This window comes from Cebidichthys violaceus, unplaced genomic scaffold (assembly GCF_023349555.1).
Source record: "Cebidichthys violaceus isolate CVI_PGR_0920_01 unplaced genomic scaffold, fCebVio1.0.p SCAF_12, whole genome shotgun sequence".
NCBI lineage: Eukaryota > Metazoa > Chordata > Actinopteri > Perciformes > Stichaeidae > Cebidichthys > Cebidichthys violaceus.
In genome coordinates, this window is record NW_027176285.1 from 11,586,246 (window position 1) to 11,607,029 (window position 20,784).

The following is a 20,784-nucleotide window of genomic DNA, read 5'->3' on the forward strand; positions in this document are numbered from 1 at the left end:
GCAAATATGAATTATTTCCGCTTCAGCACCGTGGAGAGCGCCATGGATTTATGAAAACACAGCAGGAGACAACCTCCGGTTCTGACGAGTGAAGTCGAGGCTTCATGTGTTAAAGCTGCATTCTCTCTAGTGTCCATCAGGGGGCGACTCCTCTGGTTGTATAGAAGTCTATGAGAAAATGACTCTACTTCTCTCTTGATTTATTCCCTCAGTAAACATTGTAAACATGAGTTTATGGTCTCAATCTCTAGTTTCAAGTCTTCTTCAATACAGCATGATGTTCATTTAGTAAATTATGGTCCATTTAGAGTCAAACAGACCTTAAAGCAGGGGATGCTTTAAGGGCGGGGCTACACAATGATTGACAGGTCTCTCTACCAGAGACATATACGACGTCTAAAGGATCTAATCATTAATAGACCTGCTGAACATCAACATGTCCTCTTTGTAAATAGAGATAACTACAACACAAATGTTTGAGAAGAAATCATTTATTTTAATAAACAGATGCATTAGAAATAAGATAACAGATACTGTATTCCTCGACATACGTTATATGTATGTCTTCAAACTGATGCTTCCTCTTGTTTCAAAGTTCGCATAAGTCAGCGTCCGTGTCATCCAGAGGTCCGTTCAGTTCATATTTGTCCACTGGAGACGACGTCTCTGCACAGGTAAAGATCCACATTCACGAGCTCTGCAGCCGCAGCTACGACTGGCCGGCTTTTCCTTTCCTGTTCCTCCCGCCGCTGTACCGGAAACTCTTCAGAGGGTTCTTCACCTGGATGTTCTTCTACGAGAGGTCACATCAGAATCAACGTTACGACAACGTTACGACAATGTCCGGCGGCTCGTGTTTTTGTTGTGATATTGCGAGTATCAAGCTGCAGTTCAAGATAAGTTATCATCTTATTATTTAAAAAATGCTAACGTCTGACAACAGCCAATCAGCTGCACATCGTGGTTCATGAGCCAATTGAAACTATTCTATCTGTCACCGACTTTAAATTGTGATGGATTTATGTCATGCATTAATCTAGAATTAAGTTTTATTATTTTATTCCATTATTCAGAACCACTAAACAAACGTTATTCTGCAGCCAGCAGACGGAGCTTTGTATGTAGACTGTGCACTGAACACCACAGCTACCTTCATGTCGTTCCGTAAACTTTAATAAAACCGTTCCTCACCTTGAAGCTGCTCTTGATGACTCCTTCTGGTTGTGGTTTGAGCTTCTTCTTCTTCCTCCGGTTGGACAGCGGGTTGACGGCTCCCTTCAGGGTCTCAGGAACTGAAGGAAACGAAGACGACGCGTTACCAATGATCCCACATCTCTGTCAAAGTACTTTTACTCAAGTACGGACTAGTACTTGTGGTACTTTAAGTGTCTTACTGAGGTACTCGGGGACGTTCCTCAGGTGAGGTTTGACGACGGCAGGATGGAGGTCTTTGTCGTGTCTGAGGAGCTGCAGGTCTCTGGGGTTGTCCTCGAAATACGTCTGAGAGACAGAATACGAGACACGCAATCACAACACGTACACACACACACACACACACACACACACACACACACACACACACACACAATCACAACACGTACGCACACACAATCACAACACGTACACACACACACACACACACAAAATCACAACACGTACGCACACACACAATCACAACACGCACACACGACACACAATCACAATACACACACACACACACACACACACAACATACACACACTCACAAAACATACACACACACACACACACACACACACACACACACCTTGAGTTTCTCTGAGTTGAGCAGCTCCTGTTTGATCTCCTTCAGTCGGGCCTCCTTCACCGCCTGCTTGGTCACTGAGCGCATGGCGTCCTGCACACAAACCGGTTCATCAACAGAAGCTCATTTTCAGCCTCTTCATCGTGAGTTCTTCAAACGGCGATGATGATGAGGATACTCACCCTGCACCTGTACCTGAAGCCTTCGATCTCCTCCATCTTGAACTCGTAAGGTTTCAGACCCGAGTCGGCATTATCTAAAAACAACAAACGTTTCATATAAAATACATAAACGTGATCATTTCATGACAGGAAGCAGAGCAACAATCTGCAGAATTAGAAACAGTAACCAGCTGATTTAATGGAGAAAGAGCGACGACGTAAAGATTTACTTCCCACAAAGTGTGGGTGAGTGTTTTACCTCCAGTGAGCGCCTCCTCCACCTCCGACAGCAAACTGAGCTCAGTGTGAGAGATGAAGGACAGAGCGGTGCCGGGGTTGTCTGCTCTCGCCGTTCTGCAAAATAAAATATATATTCATATATCAGCATTCGATTCTCATGAGACATTCATGAATAAAGTGAACCTGTGAACGTGACTGGACTGAAACTCACCTTCCCACTCGGTGGATGTACGACTCCACGGTTAAAGGGAAGTCAAAGTTGATGACGTTGGCAACGTTTTGGAAGTCGACGCCTCTGGAGACTCCGAACTCTTTGTCCTTCGTCCTTTAAAAAACACATCATTCACACATCATTAAAGAGCTCCAGATGACACTAAAGACCATCTCTTTGATCAACTCATCTGATGTCTCGTATCAATGAGTAGTGTTTGTAGAAGATCTGCACGTTTCATTGAAGTTGCAGCTGCAAGAATCTCTCTTGACTCACTTTCCTCCTCCTCCTCTCTCCGTGCTCCTCTTCCTCTTCTTCCCTTTGCCAGAAGCCGTCTCCGGAGCAGCAGTGGGGTCGGCCAGACTCAGCTCATCGGTGGCAATGATGTAATCGTAGAAGCCCTGGTTGAACTGAGTGATGATGTGACACCTGCAGCAGGAAAACAACCAGAACAGAAAGGAAAGAGGATTAACATGTTGGATTAATGATCTGGAAGAAGTATTCAGATCCTTTACAGAAGCAAAAGTACTAATTGTGAAAATACGCCGTTACAAGTAAAAGTGTTGCATTAAAAAATGTACTTAAAGTTACTACGAGGAACTTCATCGTTGTTGATTCTGGCGCCCCCTGTGGATTAAAGTGGTAGTGTTTCTGAGCACCAGAGTCCCTTTAGAAAACCTCTCTTCAGTCCGGGTTCTGGTTCTCTACGATCAGTCCTGGTTCTGGTTCTCTCGTGCCTCCCTTCCCTCCAGCGGGTCCTGCAATACGTCCTGGGTCTCCAGCAGAGAGGAGAAGCTCAGCTCCTGGAGGAGGAGGAGGAGACGCTGCTGCTGCCGGGAGCTGAGCTCTCCTCCTCCCACAGGAGCTCCGGTCTCTGCTGGAGGATCCGGGTCTGTCCACGGTGGACCGGTCTCTGCTGGAGGATCTGGGTCTGTCCACAGTGAACCAGTCTCTGCTGGAGTCTGAGCTGAGGGAGGTTCTGGTGAACCTGCATGATGTCATCTGGTTTCACCAGAATCCGACCCGGTGGCACCGATGATGAGCATTAAGAATAACTCTATAGAAATAGACCATCTTCTCTCTGATGGTCTCTTTACTGATGGAGGTCTGATTGAGGATCAGGACTACACTGAGAAAAGTTTATATACAAGTATAAACCACTCTCCTCTCCTCTCACCTGGACTGAACAGGCAGCTCGGAGTTGAGCACACAGGCGGGGATACCGAACTGCTCCATGAACAGTTTTAGTCTGTAGCTCCGGTCCACTGCGCCCACAAACACCAGCGTCTTCCCCTGAACCAGACGCAGCTTCAGCAGCGTGTAGACGAGCAGGAACTTGTCCTCCTCCTCACATTTGATGCTGTACTGCTGCAGCTGGCTGCTGTCCGGGAGCTGAGAGCCCTGAAGCTTCAGGATCACCTGAGAGCACACAGATACAGGCGTGAGGACAGAACCAGAACCAACGACACGGTGACGTGACAGCGATCAGCTGTTTCCTCTAAAGAGACGATGTGAACACGACATTACAGGGTTGTGCAGCAGCAGCTCCTTCAAGGCCTGAACATCCTCGGTGAAAGTAGCAGACATCAGGAACGACTGGTAGATCTTCGGCAAATGACTGTTAAAAAAAAAAACACACAGAAAAGCTTAATTTGATTGGCGAAATACAGGCGACAACCTGCTTCATGAGTTAAAGCTGCATTCTCTCTAGTGTCCATCAGGGGGCGACTCCTCTGGTTGTATAGAAGTCTATGAGAAAATGACTCTACTTCTCTCTTGATTTATTCCCTCAGTAAACATTGTAAACATGAGTTTATGGTCTCAATCTCTAGTTTCAAGTCTTCTTCAATACAGCATGAGCAGCTTTGGATCTGATTATATTTTATGTAATGTTCTCACCACAACAAGCTCTTTAGGTCGTCCTCGAAGCCAAAAGAGAAGAGCAGGTCGGCCTCGTCGACCACCAGCATCTCCAGAGACGAGTGCAGGACCAGGTTCTGGGCGGTGAGGTGGGCGAGGACGCGGGACGGCGTCCCCACAACCACGTCTGGCTTCTCCATTAAGATGGGCCTGTTCAAACACAACAACATCAATCTACACACACTCACACACGTTTACATGTATATACTGTACGTGTGTGTGTGTGTGTGTGTGTGTGTGTGTGTGTGTGTGTGTGTGTGTGTGTGTGTGTGTGTGTGTGTGTGTGTGTGTGTGTGGACAGACCTCTGTGCAGAGAGGTCAGCTTTCCCGGTGATGTCGGCCACTCTGAGGTCTCTGGAGCAGAACGCTGTTAACTGTCTCATCATGGCCTGAACCTGCTGACCCAGCTCTTTGGTTGGAACCAGGATCAGAGCTCTGACCTCCTGCTCACGGACGCTCTGAAGACAACAAAACAAACAAACAAACAGTGAGCGGTTGGGAGGACAAAGAACAGCTGGGTGACATCAGCGTTCCTCCCCTCACCTGTTTGGAGGCCAGGATGCGCTGGATGATGGGTACGGCGTAGGCGGCCGTCTTTCCCGATCCGGTCCGAGCTCGAGCCAGGAGGTCTTTCCCCTCCAGGGCCAAAGGGATCGCCTTCTCCTGGATCAGAGTGGGCTGAGACCAACCCAGGTCTGCAACCGCCTGAACCAGGACGACAAGGAGAGAGTTCACCGAGCAGAACAAGACGCAATACTCTTATTAATACAGAGAGTTCAACATATGTCCTTTATACTGTACTACATCTCAGAGGTAACTATTGTACTTTATACTGTACTACATGTCAGAGTTAACTATTGTACTTTATACTGTACTACATGTCAGAGTTAACTATTGTACTTTATACTGTACTACATGTCAGAGTTAACTATTGTACTTTATACTGTACTACATGTCAGAGGTAACTATTGTACTTTATACTGTACTACATCTCAGAGGTAACTATTGTACTTTATACTGTACTACATCTCAGAGGTAACTATTGTACTTTATACTGTACTACATGTCAGAGGTAACTATTGTACTTTATACTGTACTACATCTCAGAGGTAACTATTGTACTTTATACTGTACTACATCTCAGAGGTAACTATTGTACTTTATACTGTACTACATGTCAGAGACAACTATTGTGCTTTTTATTCTACTTCATCTCAAGCTGTGAAAGATATAAACTTCACTATGGATACATAAATAAACAAGGTTATTTGTTTTAAAATAGGTTTAACGTTTTAATCCACGTTACATCTGTATGAGTCTAGTTGACGACACACGAGACGAGTTAACGTGACGAACTCCTTCTGTGTTTACGTCAAGTTTACGTCACTATTCTCCGCTTTACATTCTTCAGCCGGAGGTTGAACGTCTCACTAACACTTCATTAAACGTGTACTGATGCTGTCAGCCGGTTTGTTACCTTTAGAAGACGGTCGTCTAAGCCCATCTCATGAAACAGAAGCCTCTCAGCAGCCATCTCTGCGCCTCACTACAACCACACGTGCGTCGCAGGAATTTGACGTCATCATACCAACAAGCCCCTCCTCCTCTAAAGCTCTGCGTTCCCAGTTTTGTCGCTTATATTCTTCAGTAAAATAAAATAAAATAAAATAAAATAAAATAAAATAAAAAGGATTTAATTTAATTGAATACTCATTCCACTTTATATATTATACATGTATATTGTACTTTTTTCTCATTTAATTTATTAAATAAAAGATGACATCATTAACTGTATAATCATCCAACTACAACAGTAAAATCCTGCTTTTACAGTTATGCATGAGTCATAATAATCTATTGATAGAATATATAATAGAATAACTTTGAATACTTTAACTATATTTACTGACCGTAATAACATATTTTACTAAAGGAACATTTTCAATGCAGGATTTCTACTTGCAGCAGGGTATTTCCACAGTGTGGTATTAGTGCTTTTACTTCAGAGAGAGATATGAATACTTCCTCCTCCTCTTAATGGACCTCGTGGTGAGATTGTTGATTTCCCTCATTTGACCGGAAGATGGCGACAAAACACCACCATAGTAACGTCACACTGGACCCTCATTAACAATTAAACATAAAAAAAATACCCACGATTTTTATCAGCAGATTTAAAACATAACAACACCAGAAAACAGACTGTATTAAGCACACACACACACACACACACACACACACACACACACACACACAGCATGCACGTGGCTTTGACCCGGGTCCGTGGAGTCACGTGCGTCTCGATGAGGACTTGTTGAGAAGAAGAAGGCGCTGAGAAGATGTCTGCTGCTGGAGGAGGCTCAGCAGCAGCAGCCTCCTCATCTCGTCTCATCCATCCTCCCACAGCACACACACGAGTCAACATGGCCGCGGAGCAGCTCGCCCTGCACCACTGAGACACGGACCACAACAACACTCAGGTAAATAACAACAAACACGAGCGCTGCGTGTCTTTATTTCTATTCTAGAGGACTGTAGTTTCAGTCACACAGAGACATGCAACCGAGGATCAACCAAAACAAAGCTACAGGTTCATATGTGTTACATAATCTGAAGACGATGATATTCTAATGATGACATTATTTCCCTTCACTCGGTTCTATTTTCCTTCAAGGCTTCTGTACGTGTAATAATATGTATTTAATATGTCATGAAGTGAATCGGTGGTTGTCTCCTCCTCAGATTAAATGGCGTTCATGTCCCGGTTCTCCCGGTCCCGGAGCAGCTCCAGGTCTCCGAACCGAAAGGACACCGAGCGCGTCTCCCCGACGTTGACGGTGTCCGAGCTGGAGCGCCTCCTGTGCACGGGCAAGACCGCCTGCAACCACGCGGACGAAGTGTGGCCGCGGCTCTACATCGGAGATCAGTGAGTTCCACCTGCAACGCCTCATGATGGAGGACGTACTCAGACTGTTACTGAAGTAAAAGTACAACAGTGTAGAAGTACTCTGCTGCAAGTACAACTCACCGCGTTCAAAAACGTACTTTTGGTTCAAAATATACTTATAATATAATGTTATAATATAAAATGAAATAAAATGAAATAAATAAATAAAATAAAATAAAATGAAATAAATTAAATAAATGATTGTCATAATTATTGATGCTTTAATGTTGCAGCTGGTAAAGATGGAGCTCTTTATAATTGTTTAATATAATAAAGGATGAGTTAATCTGTAATAATACATCCTAATATATTAGTGGATTGTTGTTGAATATTAGCTACATTTAGTGTTAATCTGAATCTTAAAAAGTAACTTAATCTGTCAAATAAGTATAAAGTGGCATCAAATGGAGATATTCAAGTAAAGTACAAGTGAGAATGTTGCATGACGTCAGTAGCACTGAACAAGAGCGCGCATCCGTATTATTGATCGCTACAAATGCTTTCATCTAATGCACGACTCATTGTGAAGTAATGCATTAATTAATGCTGCAGATGAGAGTGAACCACAAGCACGTTTATCAGTGTGCACAAAAACAACTCAAACATCCCATAAATAATGAGATGGATGCGAACCCTGAAGCTCGACACACACACAGACAGTCTGTCAGGTTCAGGCCGGCGGGGCGGATGCGGTCTAGACGAATGAACCGGTTTATAAATAACTGAAATGAGAAGCAGGTGAATGAGTGGACGGGAAACAGACGGGCGAGGAAAGAGATCACTGCAGGACGGCCGGGATCGGATGAGAGCAAAGAAACAGAGTAAAATAATGAACGGTGACTCACTTCATACATCAGTGGTGGACAGTATGATTTTACTATTTCAGGGTCATCATGTACTTTTCAGTCTCAATTTTTATATTAAATTAAATAATGTATTCTGGTGGTGGATACGGTTACCCGTAAATAAAACGTCAGACATTAATGATGGTGCACTGAATATGGTTTAATTAACAGTTTGATGCCCCAAAAAGTACACTTATCCAATATTTCACCGTATAGTCTCTGGTAGACCTGTCAATCACTATGTAGCCCCGCCCTAAAGCATCCCCTGCTTTATGGTCTGTTTGACTCTAAATGGACCATAATTTACTAAATGAACATCATGCTGTATTGAAGAAGACTTGAAACTAGAGATTGAGACCATAAACTCATGTTTACAATGTTTACTGAGGGAATAAATCAAGAGAGAAGTAGAATAATTTTCTCATAGACTTCTATACAACCAGAGGAGTCGCCCCCTGATGGACACTAGAGAGAATGCAGCTTTAACACATGAAGCCTCGACTTCACTCGTCAGAACCGGAGGTTTGCAGCCTGATCTGAACTTAGTTGCGTAACACTCCTTTGTTTACGTCACTTTTCCTCGTGTTTTTTTCCCTTCGACATATAAATTACATGTCATGTAGAGGCAATCTGATTCTGTGCTCCTCTTCTCTGCAGAGACATCGCGTCAGACCGCCGTGAGTTGTCCAAACTGGGCATCACTCACATCCTCAACTGTGCACAGAGTAAGTGGCGCGGTGGAGCCGAGTACTACGCCGGGATGAACGTCACCTATCACGGCATCGAGGCTCACGACTCACCGACCTTTGACATGAGCGTCAACTTCTATCCGGCTGCTGAGTTCATCCACAAAGCCCTCACGAGCGGAGGTTAGTCTGAGAACGTGTGTGTGTGTGTGTGTGTGTGTAACGTTAAACTTTATTTACACTCTGATGGTTAACGGTAAAACTTTATTTACACTGTGATGGTTAACGTTAAACTTTATTTACACTCTGATGGTTAACGTTAAACTTTATTTACACTATGATGGTTAACGGTAAAACTTTATTTACTCTGTGATCGTTAACGGTAAAACTTTATTTACACTGATGGTTAACGGTAAAACTTTATTTACGCTGTGATGGTTAACGTTAAAACTTTATTTACACTCTGATGGTTAACGGTAAAACTTTATTTACACTCTGATGGTTAACGATAAAACTTTATTTACACTCTGATGGTTAACGTTAAACCCAACTAAGAAGTCTAAACCTCGTCTAATCCTCGTGCTCATCATAGTTTGAGGCCTAGGTTCATAAAAAGTGACGACAAGGGTTCTTAAACCAAGCGTCTCGTATGTGACGAGTCGGGAATGAGAATGTCTCTCTTTCAGCTCTGTTTTTGGTCTCCACCACCTCCTGATGTAAACGAGTGAACCAGGACTGTAAAGTTGTGACAGATAAACAATTTACTGAAACTATGAAGCTCCGTAAAGCCGAGCAGAGCTGTGAATTCATCACTAATATTCATCTAACTATCTTTTAATACATTGTTATTAGGAAAATATCAATTATAGCTGCGATAAAAGGTATTTAGTCCAGAAGAAAAAAATATTTCATAAAACATCCGGAACAGATGAACAGATTAACATTCATATTGTGTGTGCGCAGGTAAGGTGCTGGTCCACTGCACTGTGGGAGTGAGCCGCTCGGCCACGCTGGTTCTGGCCTACCTGATGATCCGACAGAACCTGACGCTGGTGGAGGCCATCAAAACTGTGAAGGACCACCGAGGCGTCATCCCCAACCGGGGCTTCCTCCGCCAGCTCAACGGCCTGGACGGCATCCTGAGAGAGAGCCGTAAGGCGTCGCCGCAGAGCTGAAAACCCCCTCAACACACACACACACACACACACACACACACACACACACACACACACACTGAGGTAGCAGCTAGTCGGGTTAAACTGGGGGAGGTAATGGGACCAAGTTAGGAGCAACTAGTGGGTTTATGACACTGTGGCTCTGAGGTGATATCAGGGTTAGACTGATATCTGATATCAGATATTCTTCGGAATCAATACATTTTTGTATCAATTTATTGATTTATCTATTAATTAGTTTATTTATTTGTTTATTTATCTGTCTTTTTACTTATTTATTTACCTATTTGTTCATTTATGTATTTAACTATTAATTTATTAATTGATCTCTCTCTTTATTCATTTTTTTATCTATTTGTTTATTTATTTATCTATTAATTTATTTATGTATATATTATTTGTTTATTCATTTGTTTATTTCTCTATTTATTTGTTTATTTATTAATTTGTTTATTTCTCTATTTATTTGTTTGTTTATTTATCCTACTCTTTATTTATTTATTTATTTCTCTATTTATTTTTTTGTTTATTTAGTTATCTATTTGTTTATTTATTTATAATTTTATTTATTTATTTAGTTTTTTTATTTATTTATATTATGTTGTTGTTTATTTGTGTTTGAGCCTATGAAACAACATGAGCGCTGGATTGGAACTTTCCAGTAATATGCTTTAAGATATGACATTATGTTTATTGTCATTTGAGTGGAGTCAGTTTTATTGATTACGTACAACCTGTGACGACGCAGGCGATAGGTTGGCTGTAAAAGGTCACATGCTAAACTCGTCTCTTCTTATACAAGAGTGAAGTGTTTTTTAATCAAACTTCAGACCATTCCACTTGGACCTGATGTTTCACTGCCACTGAACCAACAGAGAAGAACAAAAATAGAACAGAACCCTCGGTAGCTAAAACACTGCAGAGACCCTCAACATGACGTCTCATCTCTGGTGCATCTTTTCTTACTGCAGGAAATTTATAAAAAAAATGTCTCGAGGGCTCTTTTAAAGATCTTTAAACGAGATAAAATATCCTGGAAGAAGATGAAATAATATATATTTTCACTTGTTTTAAGAAACCCCAGAAAATCCTGCAAACTGTCAGTCACTTGAACTCAACTTATTAAAGGTGCTACAAGGAACTTTCTTTTCCTTGTTGATTCTGGCGCCCCCTGTGGACAAAAGCGGTACTGTCTCTCACGAGCACCAGAGTCCCTTTAGAAAACCTCTCTTTTTACTGCAGCAGGGTCTGACAGTCTGCCCCTCTCAGTCCTGGTTCTGGTTCTCCCGTGCCTCCAGCGGGTCCGGCAATACATCCTAGGTCTCCAGGAAAAATAAATGAGTTAAAGTGATCGACAGTCTGCAGGAACAATAGACCAAATACCAGGTTAAAATGGCGGTAACAGTATTGCCACTGGCCCCTTTAGTGCTACCAGTAAAACCAGGTTCCTATCAGCTGGTTTGGGGCTCAGGGTTTGGATTTAAGGGGCCCCACGCTTTGTCTTTTGAGTGCGTGTCCACTTGTGGGCCAAACATGTCTTTTGTAATCCAACCTCCCTCAGAAAGAAGACTCTTGCTCAGTGATTCTTCCCCATAGTTTAAGTCTTTGCAGGTCTTCCCTCGACTTACTTTTGTACATTCAGCAAGTGTCACTAAGAGCTCAGAACAACTGACACTCTAGTCGCAGCCCAGGTCTAAACCAGCACAGTTATGTAGCCTGTTGATTATTGTATTGACAGTGTTGTGACGGTGTTTTATTCACGTTCAATGTATTGTTTCAATCCAGTGTTTTTCAAATAATCACAGTCCTTTCTTGACTTTGTTTTTTATTGGATATCTTGAGTGTGATGATCTGAAATTCACCCAGCAGAGAAGAGACTTGAGCCCATTGGGACGGGATTGGCATTACAGGTGGAGGTGGAGGTGGAGGAGTGTACTATTCACTGTTCAACTCATCGTGAAATTACAGGACATGACTGCAGGACGAACAGAAAGATAAAGAGTCCTAACTCAGTCAGATCTGAACACTCAGAAATGAAACACATATTTTTAGATTCAGTGTGACTTACACTTCCAGAGGTATTACTACGTTGTTATGTCCATCGCGATTAAATGTCCACAAATCCACTTGGAAATCTTGAAAAAAAAGCATCAGAACTTCCTTGAGAATCGTCACATTTTTGAGTTTTCTTCAGCCTCAAAGTAATCTAGTGATAGTCGTCCGTACGTCAATGGATACACTGCTAAATGCTAATTCGGCATACTTTTGATGGTACCAATTTACAAATATAGCCTTTAAAAAAACACCATCTCTAAACTGGCATTACGGCAGCATCTTTTATGAGCTTTTATGGGGTGTAGCGCTCCTGGTGGCTTTATATGGTCGTTATGTTTGTTTCCCAAGTTGGCCTTTATGTTGGTGTTCAGTTAAAACATTCAGTTTACTCCTTTTTCTTAATTAGAATTAGGCGGCTGTATGTGTCCGCCAACCAGTCAAGTTGCAGTTCCATCATAAACATTTGTGTGAAATTGTAATAATTCACATATGAATTCTAGCGGGTTTTTTTGAGGTTGCAGTAACTTTTGATGACCAGGTGGACGTTTGTGCCGAATTTCAAGAAATTCGCTCAAGGCGTTCCCGAGATCGCACAAGAATGGGACGTTTCTGCCAAATTAGGATTCCTTTTCGCCGTTTTTTCTGAGATAATACGTTTATGAAACAACCTGAAAACATATATATAAAATAAAAAAAGGATAATAAAAAAGTAGGACAAGCAGAGACCAACTCTGAAATACAAAACTCTTTAATCTTCAGGTGGACAAACCCCGAAAAACAGTAGAATTTCAGTAGAAACTCACTCCACCTCCTCTGGAAAAATAAATCCAGTCGGAACGGTGCTTCAGACTTACGATGCGCTCTAATGAGGCTACGAAACAACTTCCTGTCTGGTGTATCACTCCGACTTCACGGTGACTGTTAGCTAGTCCAGAGTAGTACTCTCTCAGTGATACTTAACTACGCCAGCACATGAAGCATTTTGAGCCGGCGTTCAGTGGGAGACAATAACCACAAACGTGCCGTCACAAAAGCTAGCAACTGCCTGGATGTCAGGATAGTTTTGTCTCGATGCTGAAACTCAAACCAGCTTTTTCAAATATGTGTTTGTTAATTAATTACCTCAAGTACCAAACATATTTTCTTGTGACTTGTGGTCTTCGTCTGTGCTGTTTTGTTTTTTTTACCACCACTACGATGAAGTAACATCGTTTCCTCAGCTCACATGTGGGGAAAAAATGTAAATAAAAAAGCTGATGAGTGGATTTGTACAGTCTGGAGATTTAAAAGGTATAGTTTGAAGATTTAGGACATGAACTTATTCGCTTTCCTGCTGAGAGTTAGCTGATAAGATCAATACCACACATGGGCTAAGTATGGAGCTGAGGCGATTAGCTGTTAGCCCTCCTGTTTCCAGTCTGTATGCTAAGCTAAGCTAATTGCCTTCATACTTGGTATGTGGTATTGATCGTCTCATCTAACTTCTCACAGAGAATGCAAATATTTTGTGCTAATGTCTTTGTGTTAAATTAGCCATTCATTTGCATCATAGGTGGATACTTGGGGGCCATATGGTGACTCGAGGGGCCACATCAGACCCCCTTTGTATCCCTATCGCATGACAGACATGAGATCCTGGATGTTTTAAATTGGCAAATTTTTTTCTATATTTGGTATTGAATTGTGAAGGCATGAAGTTACGTTACGTGTACAGGAAATCGGAGACTTCCTTCCCGACGAAGCTCTGTTAAATAACCAATGATGTCCTGGTGCGGCAGAACCTGCCTTTTTGTCTCCACTCAGTTAAAACTTGAGACATTCATAATTAAAAAAAAAAAAACAGGTGAACTATCCGTGGATATTTTTCCCCTTTGCTGTATCGGATCTGTGCATTTTGTATTTGTGGGTTTTCTGTGCCGTCGGTCTTGATTCCTCTTTATATTCTCGTAACAGAGACCTTTCTATTGGACTTCTTTTGAGTTTATTTTTGTATTACTCTGAGGTTCATTGAAGGAGAAAACTGGCAAAGGAGAGGTTGATGCCTTAATACGAGTGTACTACACCTTGTTTTTAGACTTTTGTTTCCGTTTTTATTGTAAACAAAAGTATTGATGACTTTGTTTTGATAAATTATGTACTTCAGAAACAATAAAAAAAAAAAAAAAAAAAAAACAGCTGTTGTAGTGCATTTTGTATTAAGATACATTTATACCTCATGTATGACCTTAGTGGTAAAATGTGTACTTATGTTTAAACAGTCACTTGTGATCCCACTGGCATTGATCAAATTCTAATGTTGCAATAAACTATAACACTTAAAATGCAAAAATTGAACATATCAGGTATTCACCAATGAGGGACAAACACAAAAGAAAACTTTTAAACTTGCTTTATTTAGACAATCAGCATTATTTTATTCAGATTGTTGACAAATGAGGTCGTAGAAAATCAGATTAGAAGGAACGAAATATGATAAAACCGATAAATTTGTGTTTTTCTATTAATGCTGCAGACATACATCATCTCTAAGATTAAATGGGATGTGGAGAATGAATTGGTTAAATCTGAACCGAGGGCGCTGTGTCGCACTATAGTTGACCACAGTCAGCGATGACAACCTTTTTTGAAGTTTCGCCGCCTGATGAGCCGACAGCCTCCATCTTCTTGACGACGTCCATGCCGTCCACGACGCTTCCGAACACCACGTGCTTCCCGTCCAGCCTGGAGAGGAGAAATGAAACATCTGAAATGAGCAGACTGTCGGTTTGAACATTGAACGCAGCAGCACACGGGGCAAAGCGGAGCTCACCAAGCAGTTTTGACTGTGCAAAGGAAGAACTGGGAGCCGTTGGTGTTCTTCCCGGCGTTCGCCATGGACAGTACGCCAGGTCCTGTGTGCTTCAACTGGAAGTTCTCATCAGCAAACTTCTCCCCGTAGATGGATTTGCCTCCGGTTCCGTTGCCTTTGGTGAAGTCCCCTCCCTGAAATAAAGACAACAAAAAAGGGAAAAGGCTTAGATGACGCCAACGGACATCACAACTCCATCATGTGAACTGGTGAAAACCAGGAATCAGGACAACGGTCTTGCCGTCACGTTACCTGGCACATGAACTGTGTGATGACTCGGTGAAACGAGGAGCCCTTGTAGCCAAAACCCTTCTCATGGGTGCACAAAGCACGGAAGTTCTCTGGAAAATAAAGACAAGTGGCTTCATTAAATATACTTCAACGTCATTTAAAGAATACAACTAAATTATAGGTTGATGTCACCAGTAAAAAACAACAACAAAAAAACAAAAAAAAAAAAAACTGTTTATTGCTTTAAAATTAAAACCACCTGAGATCACTAGCCAGACAGTTGAATACTTTATTTTTTCTTTTGCATCAATCATTTCTGCACCTATAACAGTGCTTTGCATGCCGAGTGGAGTAACGCTGCGTGTTGAGTCTCTTTCTGGTAATTTGGCATCACTTGTGGTCGTTTTGGTGGCCGTCTGTGACTTTGTAGTCGTTTTGTGACCCTGATGTTTTGAATTTCTTCATGGTCATGTTGAATCTCTTTCTGGATTATTTTACTTATCTTGTGGTCGTCCGCATTTCTTCTCATCTCTTCTTTCTGAGTCACTTTGTGGTTATTTTTTTGTCACTTTGTAGTTGTTTTGCATCTCTTTGAGGTTGTTTTGAATTTGTGAGTGATAATGTTACATTTTTTATAGTAGTTTTGCATCTTGTTGACGATGTCGTTTTGAGTATTGCTGTCATCATTTTGTCTCTGTGGTCATTTTGCGTTTCTTTGAGGTTGTTAAAATTGCATTGAAGTTGTTTTGAGTCTTTGTAGAGGATGAAATATCTTTGTGGTTGTTTTGAATTCATTTGTGGTCATGCATTTATTAGCTTTAAAGAAAATGTCACTTAAACTGCAGGACGCATTTGAGCCACTAAACTACTGCGTGCACAAAGGACGCATGAAGGCAGTTCCCTTTTCGTCCACTGGGTGTAAATGAGATCATATAACTAACTATTTCTATGTGGGACAAAAACCACAGTCAGTCTGCATCATGCAGGTTGTTGTGTTGGTCGTTGGAGGACAGTTTAACCAATATATTGCCGTGATCCACCGGGTGAAAATGACTAAAACCAGCCCATTTGTAGCGGGTATTTTCCCTTCAGACTCGTGCTCTTACTTCCTGCTTTGCGTTAGTCAGAGCAGCAGCCCTGCTGGTGTTACTAACCGCCCACACTTGGCTCTGTAACTGGTTATTCAGCCTCCCGCCACAGCCTCGCCCTAGATACTGATTAACTTCTCAGGTGAGGACTTTCAGCCAATCACACACGCTTTGTAGGAGTGTGAAGGAGCAAGCGGCTCTGCAGTTACTGCTGCAGGCAGCGACGCTTCCTCCTCATGGTCAGAGCTCACATACCTGCAGTCTTCGGGACCACATCAGCGCGCAGCTGCAGAACACACACACACAGAGGCTTTAGCAGATCATATAAATGAAGGACAAACACATCCTAGCCTGCGATTTAAAAGCATTTAACGATTGAAATAAAGCAAAGTGAATATTCTGATGTGCATCTTACCTCCATTATGATCCTGCCCTCCGCTTTTCCGCCGATAGTGATATCAAAGAAGACTTTAGGGTTCGCCATTTTTACTAACACGCGCGTAATATACGGTTCTGGTGGAAAAACACTCGTGAATGAACAACGCCTCGGTTCCTCTGTTCCCCTCTGTATTTATGCGTTGACCGGTGACGTAAGAGCCGCTGACAGCCAATCACAAACAGACTACTCTTTGAAGGCTCATTGAATGGACCAATAGGAACGAAGGTGGGCGGGGTTTAATGCCAAGCGCTGTCGGTTGGTAACGTGACACCTTCATGGGCGGGTTTCTTCATGAAGATCTGCAGTTTTGAAATGAGTCTTGTTCAAACGCGTTAGGGTCCGGCTCAGTGGAGATGTATGGGGGGAGGTCCGGAGCGGAAGATGCGGGAAGTTAACTTATCTCACGGTGAGATGCCTGCCCCCAAAAAACAAGACATGTGCTTCAAAGTTAGAGCGTAAAAATAAAATGTGTTATATCAGATCTATTATCCCTCCTGACAGTACATTTACTCAGTACTTCTGGAGGAAGAGGATCCGTCCCTTAAAGATGCATGAAACGAGATTTTATATACAGTTTGTGAATACAAGTATTGTTTTTTTATTTGCAGTAATATAACTTTTGCATCAAAGATTAAATCATCAGAACTGAAAAATACAAAGTTATGAGAAACGTGACAGAGTTGAGTTCACGTCTGTACGGACCTCTAGTGGTGAAAGATGTCAACTGCAATAAGACAAACATGACATCTTACTGTTATTAAGGGACTTTAACTTGTTTTGTTAATTAATAACAGGACAAACAGAAAGTAAGCTTTTAAGTGCTTTTATTTACAGCATCAGCATCGTTTTATTCAGAAACGTGGTCCCAAAGAACAGATTAGAAGGTACAAAATATCACACGACGATCATCAACACAGGAGACAAACGCTGAGAGGATGAAGTGGGTTAATGCTGTGTGTGTTTCTGCCGATGCTGCAGATACACACTCGTCTCAAACATCAAGAGGTGGATAACAACGGGTACGTGGCGACCGAAGGAGCTTTCGTCGCACTATTTCAGCTCCCCACAGTCGGCGATGACGACTTTGGCCTTCGGGGTGCCGCTCTTTGTGCCTTGCTTCTCCATCGCCTTGACGACGTCGGTGCCCTCCACGACGTTGCCAAACACCACGTGCTTCTTGTCCAGCCTGGAGAGAAGAAGAAGAAGAAGAGGAAGCCTGATTAGCATGTGAGACCAAACTCGCTCTCTCTCTCTGTTGTTGTTGGTTTGGAACCTGAATGCAACAGCACTCCAGGGTCCAGAGCGGAGCTCACCAGTCCGTTTTATCGGTGCAGATGAAGAACTGGGATCCGTTGGTGTTCGGCCCGGCGTTCGCCATGGACAGCGTGCCCAGACCCGTGTGCTTCAGCTGGAAGTTCTCGTCTGCAAACTTCTCCCCGTAGATGGATTTGCCTCCGGTTCCGTTGTGGTTGGTGAAGTCACCGCCCTGAAATAAAAAGAGTTCACTCAGTATATTTTTGTGGCAACAGAAATCACAACTCCATCATGTGAACTGGTGAAGCAGGACACATCTCTTGCCTTCACGTTACCTGGCACATGAATTTGGGGATGAGTCGGTGAAACGTGGAGTTCTTGTAGCCGAAACCTTTCTCTCCGGTGCACAAAGCACGGAAGTTTTCTGTAAAATAAAAGACAAGTCGCTTTATTAAAAATACTTAAACCAACAAGATACAAAAAAATAAGTTCATATCACCATTAATTATTACTGTCTCTAGACAGCTGTTGATTACCTCATGTTTTCATTTTCATCTACATAGTTTGAGTCTCTTTTCAGTTTGTTTTAAGTCTCTTTGTGGATCTTTCTGAATGTTTAGAATCTCTCAAAGGTTTTTTTAAGTCTCTCTGTGGTTGTTTTGCATCTTTTTGTAGTTGTTTAAAGTCTCCCTGTGGTTGTTGTGTGTATCTCTGTAGTAGTTTGAGTCTCTTTGTGGTTGTTGTGTGTATTTCTGTAGTAGTTTGAGTCTCTATGTGGTTGTTTTGTGTATCTCTGTAGTAGTTTGAGTCTTTGTGGTTGTTGTGTGTATCTTTGTAGTAGTTTGAGTCTCTTTGTGGTTGTTTTGTGTATCTTTGTAGTAGTTTGAGTCTCTTTGTGGTTGTTTTGTGTATCTTTGTAGTAGTTTGAGTCTATTTGTGGTTGTTGTATGTATCTTTGTAGTAGTTTGAGTCTCTTTGTGGTTGTTGTGTGTATCTTTGTAGTAGTTTGAGTCTATTTGTGGTTGTTGTGTGTATCTTTGTAGTAGTTTGAGTCTATTTGTGGTTGTTGTGTGTATCTTTGTAGTAGTTTGAGACTCTTTATGATTGTTTTTGTGTCTGGGTTGTGGCTTTGTTTCGCATCTTTTTGTAGTCAGTTTTTGCATCTCAGGTGCAGCTGAACTTCAGTATTTTTTTCCCTCTTTAGATGATGAGAGTCTCACGTCGGTCCAAAGCTTCCTGCCACAGCACATCCACACCAACACTGCACAGATAACTACTCTTAATACCAGCACACTACACTAAATACATCTTCTCCCTCCTCTCATTAACACCAGCAGTGGTAGCACTTAGCAGCACATCTCTCACATTTAGCTCTGCAAACAGCCACCCAGGTTCTTTTGATCAACGCCTTCACACCCACAACCTCGACCCACTTTCACAATTAATCCTCAGCCGAGTTATCCCGACCAAACACAAATCCATTTTGGGTGTGAGGAGGAGAAAAAAAGCCAGAGCAGCAGTTCTGTGCAGCTCCTTCTATGCAGTGAACTTATAAAGCTTTATTTTTCTGTTGAATCTTACACACCTGCAGTCTTTGGGACCACGTCGGCCCGGAGCTGCAAAACAGAAGACGACTCGGTCAGTGAAAAAGAAACAGAAGCAGACGGAGGTTTGACACTAAATGCATCGACAGGAAAAAGCTGAGATAAACATGTAAACATTTAAACTACGAGGCTCAAAATGTCTGGAGGCTCAGCAGCAACAATGTATTAAAATAAACAAGACTTAGAGAAAGATTTAAGGATTAAAAACACAGTTATGTAGGACATGTTCTCTATCGATTGACACCACAATTATTTTCTTGATTATTCTGTAAAATGTCAGAAAACAGTAAACATTATGTAATGTTAAGACCAATATGACTTGTTTTGTCCACGAAGACATTAAGTATATATGAGAAGATAAAGAGGTTTTGTGCTTATTGGTTTTATTGTCTAATCGATGAATTGACTTTTCATTATCGTGTTAATATGTGGAGACATGTGTAATAAGCTGCTGCTGCTTATAACTAGTGCAGCTATAACGTTTGTTATTAGTCTTCCAGCTGTGCTGCTGCTGGGCGTTTCCATCAGGATGTGATTCATCTGTATTTATGCAATTAATCATATAGCAGGATATATATATATATATATATATATATATATATATATATATATATATATATATATATATATATATATATAAAAATATGGAGGCTATATATTATGCAAAAGAATCCCAAAATGGAAGCCTAAAAGCTGCATGAGAGAAGTTGACGTACATATAATGCATATATATATATTTAATGGTCTTACCTCCATGATTATCCTGCCAGCGTTAGCTCCATCGATGGTGATGTCAAAGAAGACTCTGGGGTTCCCCATGTTAGCGGACGCGCGTGTTTTCTGTGGTTCGTGATGGAGATGCGCACTTCATCGACACACACACACACGATCTATTCTGGTCCGTATTTATGTGTTGGAGGTCTGACGTAAAAGGAGCCGCCGACAGCCAATCACAGGCGCGTTCTATCTGCGAGGGCTCCAGGATGGACCAATAGGAACAAAGATACGTGTGAAGTGGTGAGATGGCTAAAAAATTAAATAAATAATAATAATAACATCCACCCGGACCACACCACGCGAGTCAGTCGTTATTAAAATGCATGAGCGTGCAAAAGGTGTGAGAATCCAACTCACTCAAAATATTTCTCACGTGGACACTTTCAACAATAACAAGCACATTATGTGCAATATCACTTTTTATTACTTATTCAATATCATTGATAATATCTCTCAATATTATATTTTTGTTTATATTCTTATACAGTTCATATTTCTACTCTTGTATTGTAATCTTTCT

At 41.7% G+C, this 20,784-nt stretch overlaps 4 protein-coding genes across 4 annotated transcripts; 1 reads left to right on the plus strand and 3 right to left on the minus strand.

The window, feature by feature from the left end:
- Window positions 1–481: 481 nt before the first annotated feature.
- ddx56 (DEAD (Asp-Glu-Ala-Asp) box helicase 56) lies at window positions 482–6,173 on the minus strand. The gene is made up of 14 exons (XM_068706365.1): window positions 5,793–6,173; window positions 4,859–5,020; window positions 4,619–4,773; window positions 4,295–4,465; window positions 3,923–4,013; window positions 3,573–3,814; window positions 2,672–2,824; window positions 2,396–2,509; window positions 2,204–2,298; window positions 1,966–2,039; window positions 1,787–1,876; window positions 1,395–1,500; window positions 1,192–1,292; window positions 482–793 (listed from the first exon to the last, which is right to left on the minus strand). Exons 1-14 carry the CDS (start codon window positions 5,847–5,849, stop codon window positions 710–712), a joined length of 1,695 nt encoding a protein of 564 aa, XP_068562466.1. The 5' UTR covers window positions 5,850–6,173; the 3' UTR covers window positions 482–709.
- Window positions 6,174–6,581: 408 nt separating this feature from the next.
- On the plus strand, window positions 6,582–10,280 carry LOC137869159 (dual specificity protein phosphatase 26). The gene is made up of 4 exons (XM_068706367.1): window positions 6,582–6,795; window positions 7,058–7,241; window positions 8,765–8,976; window positions 9,757–10,280. The coding sequence occupies exons 2-4, from the start codon at window positions 7,063–7,065 to the stop codon at window positions 9,966–9,968; spliced, it is 603 nt and encodes a 200-aa protein (XP_068562468.1). The 5' UTR covers window positions 6,582–6,795; window positions 7,058–7,062; the 3' UTR covers window positions 9,969–10,280.
- Window positions 10,281–14,397: 4,117 nt separating this feature from the next.
- On the minus strand, window positions 14,398–16,744 carry LOC137869161 (peptidyl-prolyl cis-trans isomerase-like). The gene is made up of 5 exons (XM_068706369.1): window positions 16,606–16,744; window positions 16,446–16,476; window positions 15,124–15,212; window positions 14,833–15,005; window positions 14,398–14,744 (listed from the first exon to the last, which is right to left on the minus strand). The coding sequence occupies exons 1-5, from the start codon at window positions 16,672–16,674 to the stop codon at window positions 14,612–14,614; spliced, it is 495 nt and encodes a 164-aa protein (XP_068562470.1). The 5' UTR covers window positions 16,675–16,744; the 3' UTR covers window positions 14,398–14,611.
- A 692-nt stretch (window positions 16,745–17,436) lies between these two features.
- Window positions 17,437–20,392, minus strand: LOC137869160 (peptidyl-prolyl cis-trans isomerase-like). Its single transcript, XM_068706368.1, has 5 exons — window positions 20,238–20,392; window positions 19,469–19,499; window positions 18,219–18,307; window positions 17,943–18,115; window positions 17,437–17,815 (listed from the first exon to the last, which is right to left on the minus strand). The coding sequence occupies exons 1-5, from the start codon at window positions 20,304–20,306 to the stop codon at window positions 17,680–17,682; spliced, it is 498 nt and encodes a 165-aa protein (XP_068562469.1). The 5' UTR covers window positions 20,307–20,392; the 3' UTR covers window positions 17,437–17,679.
- Between the last annotated feature and the right edge of the window lie 392 nt (window positions 20,393–20,784).